The following is a 15,336-nucleotide window of genomic DNA, read 5'->3' on the forward strand; positions in this document are numbered from 1 at the left end:
GAAGTCAGAATCTGAGGTGGTCTAAGCTCTTCCACGGCCAGAGTGATGGCCCCTCCCACTGCATCCCCACCTCCACACATCATTTTGCAGACAGGAAGGGCTGGCCAACTACCCTACTCAACAAGACAAGGAGTCCCCCAGTCTTCCCTGCAGCAGAAACCTCCATGCCCAATCCCACCATAGGACAGAAGGGACAGGGAGGGAGAAGAAAAAAGGTCGACAGCTGTGGCAGCCCCCCTGCACTAAGCACACCCCTTCCACTCGCTGCCAGGCCAGCTATTTCATGGAAGTCTGCCTCCTGGAGAGAGGGTGGGAGAGGTGACCAAGAAAATTGCTGGTGCCAAGAGCAGCTAAGATCCTCTTGGGGCAGGGGTGGAGGCAGCACCAACTCATGGTAGGGCCTGCCTTGGTCAGAAGCCAGCATCCTATGTTTGGTGTAAGCTTCGCCTGTAACAAAGGAAGTGAAAGGTTAGACTGGTTTAGAAAGAGAACAAGACCTCCTGGGTTCCCTCTGGATTGCATAGGATCCTCTTTCAACTGAAATCTTAAATTAAATGCATGTCTGATTTATGTTGAGCTTTGGGATTTAACATAACAGAAGATTAGCTGTAATCCAATCTTTGATCATTCATTTAAAATCAAAGTAGGCTTATAGAACACCAGCTGAAGAAATTATGTGTGAAGAATAAAAGTGTTATATATGTAGAGTAAGACAACTGACCAGCTGAATCCAGGAAGAACTTTATGACCAACTTCTGTTGTCATAAATGATCAGAGTTTGGAAAAGTTACTTTGTTGGATGTGTTCTCGAACACCTTTGTTGGACTTCAACACTCAGCATTAGGTCATTTGGATACTGGTGGTGGTAGTATTCTAAAGATTGTAGAAACAAGAGCTTTTTTTTACTTCAATCTAGCACAAATTAAGCAGTTTGACATTCTGCTAAATTCAGTTAAAGAGTTAAACCTGTGCTTAAGGATAAAACAAGGAGATTTAAGAATGCTTAGAGGTGGATGAGTTTTGGCCATTAAGTATTCAACCTGAACTGCCTGAAGAACAATCTTTTCATCTAAAGCTTCACTGGAGCATTATGGTTTTCTGGAATTCCTTAGCAAACCTCTACTAAAATGTAAAAGAATGGTAAAAACAAATAAATTCCCCTTAGGAAAAAAAATAAACTATCTCCAGATAAGAAGTTCCAGTACATTGCACTTTCATTGCAGTAAACCTTGTTTGCTCGTCACAGGCTCATCGTTTCAAAAGATGCATCCTTTGTCGTAAAGAGGAGCTAAACCCCGCTGGGCTAGCTGTTCCTTTTGATCTTTAGCTTTCTGTCCTCTCTTTATTGGTTGTTACATCCAGCAGAAGCTGAAGAGGTGCCTCCTTGTTTCTGTTTCTTGCGTCGTTTGTTGAGGAGACGGTTGTTGGACGTTTTCAAATCTTTAATTTTCACCTGGTCGTAGTCCACTCGCATGGTTGCCAAAGCACTAGTCATCTCCTCCTAAAACCCAAAGGAAGCCAAAAGTGAACTCTTTAAGGAGGCAAAGCTACTTCCCACCAGTAGGCAGTGATGACAGAACTTGGGAAGGTTACATTTTAAGTGATCTATTCCCATTACACATTGAAATATCTGAAAATGTGTCCATGAACTGTACTTTTCAGAGTATTACTTGCTTTTCAACATTCCCTGTTGCGTAAATTAAAGAATCAATAAGAAAATGGCATAGCACTTGGAAAATTTCTTCTAAAGATATCTAAGAATGCCCTTTAAAAGTAACTTGAAGAATTAATGTACACCTGATGCCCCTAAAGTAACATATATTTCCATTTTTACATTACTTTTTGAAATGTACCTATGCTACACCTTTACTGAGAGAGCAAAAACAAGGAAGTCATTAGAAGTAACCACATTACTTATAATTCATTACTTCCAAGGTCTGCCTGACAAAAACAGAGCACTCATTTAACCAAGGCTAGTTTCTGTGTTTTCCCTTCCAACAAACTTAGAGTGCATGACTAGACTATGTGGCTGAATGACAAGGAAGGAAGGATGTATATGCAGTACTGAATACTGCACACTTCTGATGAAGAGATAAGAATGACCAAGGTAAAATGAATAACCTAACACTAAAAGAAACATCACAAAATTCGTATGGTTTTAATGCTACATGTATGTTAGTGTTAATAATTTGCCATTTTCCTGTGTGCTAAGCCAACATTGCAGACCTGTGGATGTCCAGCTTGTCTTAGACAGTAAATCTCTCCCCGCTGGTCATACTGGCTAGTGACAGCTCTACAGAAACATCAGGAAGGTTATAGATGCCCATCCCATGTTCTAGCCTTAGCCAAATACAAGTGTAGAAAAATATAAGGTATATAAAGTAATTAGCTAACATTCCTGCTAGAATTCTTGAAAAGCAACTCTGCTTTCCTATTCTGCAAATGCAACAGAAGTAATTGCCTTTTTACTCATTTTTTAAAAATCTAAATACTATAAGCCTTTGGCCTGTGGTGTAAAACATAGCACAAAGCAGCAGCGAAAGCTATAACGTGAACAATGTGATAGTCTTCCATCACCATTTAGTGATGTGTGTGTGTGTGTTTAGTCGTTTAGTCGTGTCCGACTCTTCGTGACCCCATGGACCAGAGCACGCCATGCCCTCCTGTCTTCTACTGCCTCCCGGAGTTGTGTCAGGTTCATGTTGGTTGCTTCGCAGACACTGTCCAGCCATCTCATCCTCGGTCGTCCCCTTCTCCTCTTGCCATCACACCTTCCTAACATCAAGGTTTTTTCCAAGGACTCTTTTCTTCTCATGAGATGGCCAAAGTACTGGAGCCTCAGCTTCAGGATCTGTCCTTCAAGTGAGCATTCAGGGTTGATTTCCTTTAGAACTGATAGGTTTGTTCTCCTTGCAGTCCAGGGGGTTCTCAAGAGCCTCCTCCAGCACCACAATTCAAAGGCATCAATTCTTCGGCGGTCTGCTTTCTTTATGGTCCAGCTCTCACTTCCATACATCACGACAGGAAAAACCATAGCTTTGACTATTCGGACTTTTGTTGGCAAGGTGATGTCTCTGCTTTTCAAGATGCTGTCAAGATTTGTCATCGCTTTCCTCCCAAGAAGAAGACGCCTTTTAATTTCAGGGCTGCTGTCTCCATCTGCAGTGATCATGGAGCCCAGGAAGATAAAATTTGACACTGCCTCCATATCTTCCCCTTCTATTTCCCAGGAGGTGATGGGACCAGTGGCCATGATCTTAGTTTTTTTGATGTTGAGTTTCAGACCGTTTTTTGCACTCTCCTCTTTCACTCTCATTACAAGGTTCTTTAATTCCTCCTCACTTTCTGCCATCAGAGTGGTATCATCTGCATATCGGAGGTTGTTGATATTTCTTCCGGCAATCTTAATTCCGGCTTGGGTTTCTTCCAGTCCAGCCTTCTGCATGATGTATTCTGCATATAAGTTAAATAAGCTGGGGGACAATATACAGCCTTGCCGTACTCCTTTCCCAATTTTGAACCACTCAGTTGTTCCATGACCAGTTCTAACTGTTGCTTCCTGTCCCACATATAGGTTTCTCAGGAGACAGATAAAGTGGTCAGGCACTCCCATTTCTTTAAGAACTTGCCATAGTTTGCTGTGGTCCACACAGTCAAAGGCTTTCGCATAGTCAATGAAGCAGAAGTAGATATTTTTCTGGAACTCTCTGGCTTTCTCCATAATCCAGCGCAAGTTAGCAATTTGGTCTCGAGTTCCTCTGCCTCTTCGGAATCCAGCTTGTACTTCTGGGAGTTCTCGGTCCACATACTGCTGAAGCCTACCTTGCAGGATTTTGAGCATAACCTTGCTAGCGTGTGAAATGAGTGCAATTGTACGGTAGTTGGAGCATTCTTTGGCACTGCCTTTCTTTGGGATTGGGTGATCATTGGGTGTGGTATCATTTAGTGATACCACACACATTTAGATTTGCACTAGAAGAGGAATCCTGTTATGGCTCAGTTAAGAAACAAAAGTAATGTAGTTTTAGTCTTATTATCTGGAAAATGAATTTAATTGCAAGAAACCCAGCTTTTGTGACCAGTTACTTCCAAACTCTGTACCCAGTTTATGAACCTATTCAACCCATACCTTTACTTCATCCCAGTGATCTTTATCCTCTTGCAGGACTCTGGCTGTGTGTAGAGGAGTTGGTGGCACCACCATGGATTGCTAAGAAGAGTGAAGAAACAACCATGTATAACAATTATCTCTGGCAACAGAACACGCATACCTAGCCACTCGTCGTTCCTGCTGATGAGATGATTACAGGTCTTCCTAAGCAACATGAAAGAGAAGATGCACACACAGTTGTGTTTTTAATATAACTAAAAAAACTCTTAATTTGTGCAGTCCTATAGCTGGGGCATGTTTAAAAGACTTGAATGCAGGGAAGCACACAAGTTTGGAATCTCACAGAAAGAAATGGTAATAGGAAAGTATCATTCTGGAGCAGGAATACAATAGAAAGAAAGGCAGGGTTGATGGGTTTCTCTGCCTTCACTATCTCCTTGCATTAAATCATTAGTCTCTCCTGAAAATAACCAAAGTCAGTGATGAGTCTCTAAGATGTGTGCTTATGTATAATGTGTATTTAAGCCTTTGAACTAAAAAGATCTAATCCCTCCACCCTGGTAATGCAGTACAAAAATAGGTACCGGGTATAAGCAACCCAGTACCTTTCAGATTGCAGTACTTTTTATTTTATGGATTTGATTTATGTCCTGCCTCCTCTTGAAACTGCAGCACAAGATTTAATACATTTTTAAACCAATAATATTAAAACACAACAACTTAGAAGCACTTTTTAAAAAATACAATATCCATCTTCAAAAGACCTTTCCTCTACAGCCATTTGGTTGCAATATAGTTCAGGCTGGATGGGAGGATACAGTCCTTCAGACATCCTGAAGCCAAACTCCTGACCACCAGCTATGCTGACTAGAGCTTATAGGAACTATCATCTGAAACATCAGGAAGGCTTTGCTTTCCCTACTCCTGTTTAAAACAGGTTATACAATCTGGACTGGCTGCTGCAAGAAGGTGTTTGCAGAGCAGACTGCTCCAGATGGTACAAGCAACGTAAGCTGTGCATGGAGAGAAAAGGCTAACTCAAGTATAATGGAAAATTGGAATATTTTCATGCTGCAACAGCTTGGGAGGTTTATGTGTGTGTGCAAAAAGAAACAGAACTACTCTTTCCCCCCTCTAATTCTCTTCAAAACTCATTTTTCTCCCCATAATGTGTTCTCACTGGATTGGTTTTTAATAATTCATTTCAGTATGTACTAAATATCTTCTGCTTAAGTTCCTATTCCACTACTTTTCAATTTACTACAGGATTTTCCTGGGAGGTTTTGTCTTTTTTTCATACTCAAGTTAGTCCGCCCTGGCTCTCAAAAGACACAGAAGCAAGACTTGAAGGCGGGAATTAAGTGGAGGGAAATACATGAAGCGGATTAAAAATGGTTCCAGTGAATATGCAAACACGGTATTTTTTTATCCTGCCTTTCCAAATGAGCAAGGTGGTGAGGTCTGTTCAGCCTCTTAATAGTCATGGCCAAAAACCCAAAAGCAACAAGAACAACAAGCTAAATATAAGTTAAAATGAAGTTAATGGAGTTGCTAGACTCATTTAAAAAGAAATGACTGGTGGAAATAGATTGAAAAGACTGTTTGAAACACTGCAGGAATAAAGGGTATGAGTGACTTCTCCTATATTGTTGCTGGTTTCTTCCATGCCAATGACTCCCAGAAAGAGATTTCAATTATGACGAAACCGCCACGGGCCCCTAACCCACAACTGGAAGACAGGGATCTGCTGTTTGCTGTCCGTAATGGTGGGTTTAGACACCCTTGCTTCCTCCCTCTAACTATGATTCCATGGTTTCCTTGAGAGCTGATGACAGTTCAACAACAAGCAATTGTATAGCTTCTGTTATAGCTGAAACCATGTCTTGATGTCCTGTTGTACCCTTAGTATCCTGTTCATGAGCACTTCATAGAAATTTGCATTTTTATGCAACATTGTTGGATTGCAACATTTCTTCACAGATGCACCTTGCATGAATCTTCCTACAGGAACACATAAGCAAGCAAATGTCAAATCGAATAGACACTATGGAAGTGATCTACCAGCGGAGGGAGTTTGCAACATATGCTAATTTAACTGAAAATGCAGAAATTGATATTTTTGTTTGCTAGATTTTTTCTTATTTGACGAATTCCAGTAACTTTCTTTGTTCATCTCCTCTGTATTGGCTATTGACCAGAACTGGCAGAGCCAAGATGAACCTTAGAAAAAGAGGGTTTCACACTGACACAGTTCTCTCCAAGTGTGGAGAACATCAAGCAACCTCAGACCTATGTCAATGTACACTGTGCCCCCCTCAATGTATTACAGACATTGTGATGCTAGCTGCCCCAAATGCTCTTGATATTGCCTCTTATTGGGCAAAAAGTGTCTGAAATACTTATGTAAGCTTTACAATTTTATTTTTGTAAAGCAGCTTGTATTCTATATCTATCTGTCTGTCTGTCTGTCTGTCTGTCTGTCTGTCTGTCTATCTATCTATGTTATATACACACTACTGCTTAATTATATATTGCTCTGTATTCTGTACTATTTCTGGCATGAATAAAGAAAAAAATCTGTATTGTATTGTTTGTTGCTGAGCATTATTTTTAATTAAAAAGCAAGACATAAACTTATTACATAAATACAGGCAGGTTTAAAAGCAGAAGACACAAGACAAGCTTCCTTGGATTTTATTTCGACCTTTACCAACTGCACAGCATGTAACTCTGAACAGAATATTTTACTCTCTTCTTAAGTTGATTTAAATGTTTAAAAAAGGATAAATATTTCATGCAGGATTGCAGAAGATTGGTTACTCCTGGCAAGGCATGGCTGATGGAGCGCATGCATGGGCATTTCTGACCTGAGTACTGTATCTATAATGGGATCCATTCACTCTCTTCACTTCTGGTTCGCTTCTGCTAGCTCCGGTACCTGGCAAAAGGATGTGGAGCTGGGACAACAGAGAGACTTCACCCACACCAGCAGATGGGGCAACAATACACCCACTTCTTGTACTACTGAGTGCTCTGTTGGTGCTTTTGTTGTCCCTTCCTATGATCATACATTTTACAGTAGTTGTGGGAATTCCTTCATTGAAAATGATCTTGTCTCTTCTTGATACAACATTAAGTTCGAAAATAGTTTAATTTGTTGGCAAAATGCATTAATTGGGGCAAGATATCCTTGGCTATCATTTCTGGGACAGAATCATTTCTGATTTTTGTCATTCTCGCTTCCCCAGCTTGCTCCTTATACTTACCACAGAGGTGAGGAACACCGCCCCGCCCCCCAGATGTCAGGCTTCAACTCCCCAAAGCCCTAGCCAGCATGGTGAATGGTGAGCAACGAAGGGATATAAGCCACCCATATTCCAAAGCTCTGACTCAAAGCAATACAAAGTCACAAGAGAACAGGTCCAGAGTCCCATCTCCTCTAATTTTCTGTATTTATTTATTATCACAGCTACAGTCAAGAAAAGTTGAAAAGTCAACAGCATGGTAACATAATCTGAATTCTCCATTCTTTCTTTATAAGACGATTTTTCATTTATAAGCTAGCTAAGCCTACTATGCAGCCTTTGCCAATATAACCTTAGAAGAACTTTTTGTCATGAATTCAGCCAAAGAAGGCCTGGAGTCAGAGGGGTTAATTGCAGCTGAGGAAAATGCTGGGCAATTAGTATCACAGACAACTGAATCGCCACCAGATTCTCCTCCCCCACTAGCCAGAGTGAGAGATAAGCTTCCTCAGAGACTCACAACACAGAGGTCTGAGGCCTGCATGAATGCTTTGCGCAGGAACATCAGGTCAACCAGCCCAGAGTTTTAACAGGATAGAATGTTTCTAGGAATTAGATGATTGTTGCTGCTATATAATTTGTACTCAGAGGCTTGGAAGCAACAACTCAATTCCCTGGCTCATGTCCATGCTCCTGCTTGTCTTGAACCTTGCTCTCTTGACCCTTGGCTTTCGGACTCTGACTATGGTTTGTGTTTTGGCTTTGACAATTTGCCATTTGTTTTGTATCTTCTGGACTCCTGACCTTGGACTGGCTTATTGGACTTTCACTTGCTGAATCCCCGGGAATGTGACACTTTTACCTTCTTAATGAAACTAGGTTTACGCTAGATTTCTGGCTGTGGCTTTGCTGCTAGAACAAAGGTGATGCTGCCACCACCACCCCACTAAGTTTCTACATGCTCCCTTCTGTGGGATTTATCATCTTCTGCCCACTACTGTTGGATAGCTCAATGAGGGGACCCCAGAGTTCAATTCTCAACTATGCCTTGTTGAATAGCCACCCTATTTGGCCTTGGGCAAAATACACAGTCCCAGAATGCCCCCAAACAAGCAACTGGTAAACTACTTCTGAGTTCACCTAGGAAACCCTGGAAAGATTTTCTATAGGTTGGAACTGACTTACTAGCATGTGAGTATTACATAAATAAACAGGCGATGGTACCATCAGCTAAATTTTTAGCAGCAGCAATTAAAATTAGGTCAAATATGATTTTTAAATAGTAACCTTTTATAGACCTATGCCAACTAACATATGAGTATTATTATTATATATACACTATTTCCGCTGTTCCCTTGTTTCAGTTTGAGATTCAGCCGATGATCATTTCTATTTACCTTTACTTGTATAGGTATCTAACTTGCCTGCCTGCTTAGCTGTTTATGCTGAAGATTCTACAGCTGATGAAAGCTGAGTTACTATTACATGAAGCTGGGATTTTACTCTGAAAGGATCCTTCCTTCCAGGCACTACATGCTGCCACCTAATTTGGATTCCCTAGCATATTACTTTGCAGCACCTCTCCTGATAAACACATTGCTCACGCTCTGTTTGCTAATACTACTCCTTTTAACCAAGGAGCCTGTTGGTTTCCCTTAAGTGGAAACAGACAAGGCAAGTGTTGGATTTATTATATCTAAAAATGTCAACATCAGTCATTATCGATATGTCTCAACAGTTCTAGGCGTAAGCCAAAAAGTTTGCATGACACATCATATGGCCTAATCTAGTCAGTCTAACCTAGTAAAATCTCAGTGTCTTGGTTCAATGAATTGGAACCAGATGTACTAAATCTACTCTTAGTTTCAAAACAGAGAATTGGATACTTACTAGAGCTAGAGCCTTATTTATTATAGCCTTGAAATTCTTCGTCCATTCCATATTACAACTCTGACCATGAGGACATCTTAATTTCGCCATCAGGCTGGGCTCTCCACCACTACTGGTAATATCCCCTGATAAAGGGGACTGGGAGAATATGAAAGCTTGCTCACAATTCTCCTTGTAGATTTTGGAATTCGGCAGGAGAGGCTCCTCTTCCACTCACAAGGAGAGCAACTGCATGTGTATTTAACAGTCTCTCTGGGTAGCTGTAGTACATGGTCTTGCTAACCTTTCCACCACATTTCTGTTTAAATCTCAGCAGGAAATATATGCTGTAAACATGTTTCTGTAAACTCCTTTGTTTTAATTTCACTTTGTACCTGGTGGTATGCTGTACATCAACCATCTCTGTAACCTAAGCAAGCTATTTACCTTTATTGCTGGCTCATTTTTCATACCAATTAAAAATAGTTTTGTATGGTGCAAATTCTTTGCATAATTTATACTTTTGGATCTATGACTGACAGCAGCTGTTTTTGGGTCTCTGACTGACAGCAGCCGTTAATCATTCCCCACCACCACCACGACATTATTGTAGCAGTAGAAAAAAATGGAGAAGAAAATGATCCATATAACAGCAACATAGAATTTACTTTGAAATTAGGGCAAGGGTGGATGGGATTATTTTGGTGAGGAGAGGGGGTGATTTGGGAGAAAGGAGGAAGGTTGTTTAGCCCTAGTTACCATCCAAAGGACCAAACAGCTATTGGAAGCTGCATCTTCTCAGTTATACTAAGAGCAAGCCCCAAAACTTGCCTGCAAGCTGTACCCTGTGGCTATTTATAGATTTATTTAAGGTCATTTTATATGTCAGTTGATTTTTCCTCCTTTAAAGATATGTAAGGATATAAATAAAATTCACTACGCTCCTCAGAGCCTTAATGTCAGAAGGGGACAGAAATCTAAGAGGCAGGTAAAAGAAACATAGAATCTGTTGGTGATTTCTGCACAGCAATACACAGAAAAGACATTGTGAAACCTTTTAGACTTGTGGCTTTAGCACTGAATTGCTTTCTGCTTGAGGCAAAGAATTCGGTTATACAACGAAGGCCTAGTTCAGGACTGCTGTGGCCTTTTAGTTAGCATCTCCATTAAAAGCAGCCTCTGGTGTTGTTTTTCTCAAAGCACTGTGCACAAACCTCCACCACCGCCGCGCTCACTGTCCGCAGCATTTCCAGATCTATGTCAAAGACTGAGAATGCCTTCAAAGCAATGGGTTCTCTATTCATATCAACTCAGTGCAGCACGAGGGTGCCACGGATGTCTAATAATAGTCATCCATAAATCCTACACTGATGAGGTAACACGGCTTTTTATAAGTAAGGGAATGGAGGGCATGTGCACAGTGCATTGAACAGCAAATGCTGTCTGAGAGCAGTTGGGATGGGGGTGTAATGTACCTGACTGTCACTCACAGGGAGAGAGTTTTATATTGCTTTTATACAGGACAGATGCCAGGTTCAAACAGTTATACTCCTCCTTATCATAACAGGCAGCCACTATGATGGAGAAATTATATCCTTTTTTACAGGATAGATTTTTGGTTAAAATAGTCATATCTTTCTTACCACAATGCATGTGTATGCGTGCGCGCGCACACACACACACACACACACACACACAGAGAGAGAGAGAGAGAGAGAGAGAGAGAGAGAAGTGGTTTCATAGGACTTACATTAATCCAGGGGTGATTCATAAACTGAGAAATTGTCATCCTCTCTGTTGGATCTGTCTTCAGCAACAGGCGAATTAACTGCTTAGCTGAAACAAAGCAAAAACAAAAGATTCATAATGAAAGCCTGCAAATTAAAAGAAAACAAGACAAACAGAAAGAAAATGAAACCCAAAGACATGAAAAATGAGTAAGAATTCTTGAGCCACAACCATTTTCTCTCTTCGGTCAAGCTTTTAAGAAAACAAACAAACATTTCTAACACCTACGTATGACTCTGGGACACACACAATTACCCTATTTAAAGATGACCTACAGAGAGAGCAAAAGAGTACAAAAATGTGACGATTACATACAGAGTTAAAATAGATCCATAAGTTGAACTATGAGACATAGCTGTAAGCATCTTTCTGTGACAAGTACCCATGGACCCTTCCCAGACTAATCAGGTTTGTCATTGTTAAGTGCCATCAAGTTGGAACTGACTCGTACTGACCCTAATAGGGCTTTCAAGGTAAGTGAGATATTTAAGTATTGGTTTTATCAGCTCCACGCCCCATGGCTCAGCAGGAATTTGAATCTATGCCTCTTGAGTCCTAGTCCATCACTCTATCCACACTGGGTATAAATCAGGTTTATACAGAATAAAATCTCACTGACTGAAAGAGCGTCTGGTGTTTCAATGCAAGTATGATTAAGATAGAAAGCCAAAACAGTTTGCAACTTTTACAAAATTTCTACACCATTTATGCATGCAAACTGTTCATTTATTTATTTAATTTATATGCCGCCCACACTACCCAAAGGTCTCTGGGCATAACTCCATGCACAAATGAGCACTTAGAGGGGCAGCAGCATGACAACCACTTGCCCACCCTAGAGCATGGGCTTAAAAAATACAACTGGTTTCAGCATTTCATTATCCTTCTCAGAAATAATTTTTCAACTGTTGCACCACTTTTTCCACAACTCTGCAGATATATGAATAACAAACCCTCCAAGTGCTATGCAAGTCATCTTATGTAGAGAAGATGTAATGAATTTACACCCTACAGGCCTTACATGGGGGGCAGCAAGGACATTTGAACTGAATCTCAAGATTGAGGGGGCCTAAATTTTGGCTGCTATTCAGTAGCAAATTTGAAAGGGGAGCAGCATAAGCAATAGAGGCTGATCCTTACAGGCAAGTGGGGGACTGCCCCACCAGGCTCAGGCTATGCTCAGCGACCTTACTGCTGCCTGCTTCCTGACTTATAAACAGTCCATAGAGTGGCAGTGATCACCTCAGTCAGTGTCTCTGTCTTGTCTTTGTAGAACCCTCCCTGAAAGATCCAGAGGCACAAATATTCTACAGGAGGATTCCAGAGGTGAAAGGACAGAGATGAGCTAGGGTGCCAAGGAAGGATCAGTAAAAAACAAAACAAAAGAAAAGCGTGCTGAATATATACCACCCCATTGCACTTAAAGCACTTTCTGGGCAGTTTACAAGTTAATTATGCAGGCTACATATTGCCTCCCCCAGCGAGCTGGCTACTCATTTTACCGACCTCGGAAGAATAGACGTCTGAGTCAACCTTGAGCTGGCTACCAGGGATTGAACCCTGGGTTGTGAGCACAGTTTTGGCAGCAGTACAGCAGTTTAACCACTGCACTATGAGGCTCCCAGTAAACCTAGTTACTGGGTTATATGGAAGACTGAACTATCAAAGACCCCAATGGGGCTGAGTCCCAGCCATTGGGCTGGTCAGCTAGTGGGCTGTTTGCTTTATTTTCAGACTTGCACTTCTGCTTGAAGGAGCTGGTCTGCTGCATTTCTGTTCAGGTAAAAAAGGAAGAGGAAACATTTGGTTTATTTTAATTATTAAGCAGTCTGCAGAAATCAAAGCTAGAAAGGAATTCTTGAACATGAAAGAATACTTAAGTATTATATTCCTCAAATAAACATGTTTTATTAGTTTGTGTAGGTTTTTTATTGTAGTCAATCTTCCCATTTAATTCTGCAGTCAATTTTTATTTATTTGTTCATAGGCCCTTTTTCGTCTTCTTTTTCTGTCAGCTCTGTAATAACATTTTCCAGATCTATTTGTAATATTTCAGTACTGACACAGTTTCACAGGTGTTACTTTTAAAAGTCACTATTCAATTACAAACTGAATTTCCTGAAATTATGGTTAAGAAATAAATAAATACAATGAAAAAGTAACTACAATGTACAATGAATGGAATAGGAAGTTAGGTATTGCTGTATCACAGTATTTTACTCCATTAATAATATAAGAGTTCTCTAGGTCATCATGTTATAATTTATCCCAATCTGATCTTAGCTGAATTCTGTCTACCCCTGGTACTACCTGACTCTAAGGGTAAGAAGATGGATCCATAGCTGAGGGACTCGAAAAATCAGGAATCTGGCCAGACCTCACTGAGGCTCAACAGAACAGCACACATAGACGCATTCATATGTCTGTGTGTATCCACATTCACACTTGTTACTCATTTCTGATGCTCCTGTTTCAAACACACATGTGAGTTAATTCACCTTCATCAGATACTTCAGACCATTCAGGATTTGGAAATCCATATTGCCCCATCCGGATTCTCCTCTTCATTCCTGGAGAAATGGCTTGACCAGTATTGGAGTAGAATGGAGGGAACCCACACAGACTGGGTAAAAAAGAGAAGGAGAGAGAGAGAGATAGATAGAGGGAAAATTCTGCACTGGGAAGGAAATCATGCCACCTGCCTCCCATCTTGGTGCCATGTAGAGACACAGATGGCTACTGATTCTTTTGACAGAATGACTAATAGCCCAATGACTCATTCTTCCTATTGCAGCATAAATGAAAATATCTAAGTCCCATCTTCATCAGGAATGGGTGTTGGCTTGGGATATAAAGCAGCTGGTCCTACCTGGCATTATCAATGGATTTTCTTTGTTAATCTCAGTTTCTTCACATTTCACACTTACAGAATGTACATGATGACCCCAAGAGACCACATATCGCAGGATTTGTCATACTTCTCAGGACCAAGGACTTCTGGAGCTGAGGGGTGGTGGCAGGAAGAAGAGAACCAAAAGCACTATGAACGTCAGCTTTTTCCACTTCGGTTACAGAACAACGGCTTTCAAAGTGATCGTTTTTCTTGAACAAAACCATTTTAATTATTTCAATCACAGCGATGGCCACTGGAGAAACCTGACAATATACTTTGCTGTACATTTTGTGTGGCTGTTGAGTGGAGGTATTCCCGTGTGTGTATCTGCCGCACACTGATGTTTCCTGATGTTGGAATCAAGTTCCTCCCTTGTGCACTCCCAGAGCTCCCAGCACTGTTTTCCAGGGAAAACTGAGGAGGTTCAGTTCTGTGTTTTGAAGACAGTGCCAGCTAGCCAGCCACCCTGAACAATTAGCTGGTCATGAGGGACAATTCCTGCCTTCTGGACCTATAAAGCCTCAAAGCTTGTTCTTCAGGGCGATCAGTTTGTCTCTTGTGGGAGAGAACACTGTCTGCCAAAGCTTTGGCCTCCATTCTCAGCTGTTGCTCTGGAAACAGACCCTTGCCCAGCCTTGACCAGCCACTTGTTTCTCCCCTAGCTCAAACTCTGAATTTCTGCCTTGACACTTGTGCTACATTTACTTTTGACCATGCACTGCATTCTAGACTGGCTGAAGTCCTGTCCCTAAGGGTCCAGGAAACCTATGACATGGAGCCTGCCCTTGCTGAGGCTTGCCAGTGGAAGTATATTCTCTAAGGTATAACACTCTTTCCCCCATGTCACAAATCTTCAAAATAAGTAAATGGAAAGGTGGGGAAAACAGACTCACCTACATAATAGGGAGTGTAACAGGGCGTCTGCAGAGCGTTCTGCACCGTTGTCTCTTTGGCAAATCCGAAGTCTGTCAGTTTGAGCACTGCATCCTTTTCTTTGGATGTATAGAGCAGGTTTTCTGGCTGTGGTAGTGTCAAGAAAGAGAAGTAAAATGAAGCTGAAAAGGAACAATTTCTGGGAATAAATTCTATTTAAATGTAAGCACTGTTTCGTTTCTCTAGACTGATTAGCAAACACCCCAAACCAAGCTTGTTCTTGTAGTAGATAGACTACAGTGTGGTAACATCTAATTTAAACCAAAATTTGGCCTTCTTCAATACATTATTTTGAAATTTTTTTAAAAATGCACTGGGTTTCTTAGATAACAATGTATTTAGAAGACTCTTGGGTTCATTGCCAGTTTAATTCCTTCCTTCATAATTCAAAACAGGAACAAAACACCTCTTTTCAGGGTAGCAACAGGACTTGTGTAAGTAAACACTCTCCCTCTGATGTTCTTATTTCATACTTATCCACTCTGGCAAGACACTTT

At 41.0% G+C, this 15,336-nt stretch overlaps 1 protein-coding gene and 1 long non-coding RNA gene across 4 annotated transcripts in view; one reads left to right on the plus strand and one right to left on the minus strand.

Annotated features, from left to right (window-relative positions):
• The window catches only part of LOC144586744 (uncharacterized), a 70,418-nt gene extending 63,720 nt beyond the window's left edge, over window positions 1-6,698 (plus strand). Inside the window, exon 2 of the long non-coding RNA XR_013541755.1 lies at window positions 4,166-6,698. This is a non-coding gene — a long non-coding RNA (uncharacterized LOC144586744). The remainder of the gene's footprint in view (window positions 1-4,165) is intronic.
• The window catches only part of MAPKAPK3 (MAPK activated protein kinase 3), an 89,361-nt gene continuing 74,754 nt past the window's right edge, over window positions 730-15,336 (minus strand). For 2 of the 3 annotated variants that reach the window (XM_020788732.3, XM_020788740.3), the window contains exons 6-11: window positions 14,800-14,926; window positions 13,941-14,016; window positions 13,512-13,636; window positions 10,976-11,061; window positions 4,130-4,210; window positions 730-1,501 (exon numbers count right to left, since the gene is read on the minus strand). In XM_020788732.3, coding sequence (XP_020644391.2) covers window positions 1,343-1,501; window positions 4,130-4,210; window positions 10,976-11,061; window positions 13,512-13,636; window positions 13,941-14,016; window positions 14,800-14,926 — 654 coding nt within the window. In that variant the 3' untranslated portion in view covers window positions 730-1,342. The remainder of the gene's footprint in view (window positions 1,502-4,129; window positions 4,211-10,975; window positions 11,062-13,511; window positions 13,637-13,940; window positions 14,017-14,799; window positions 14,927-15,336) is intronic. The other variant, XM_072989801.2, reaches the window with a different exon arrangement.

Source organism: Pogona vitticeps, chromosome 2 (genome assembly GCF_051106095.1).
Source record: "Pogona vitticeps strain Pit_001003342236 chromosome 2, PviZW2.1, whole genome shotgun sequence".
In the NCBI taxonomy this organism is placed as follows: Eukaryota; Metazoa; Chordata; class Lepidosauria; order Squamata; family Agamidae; genus Pogona; species Pogona vitticeps.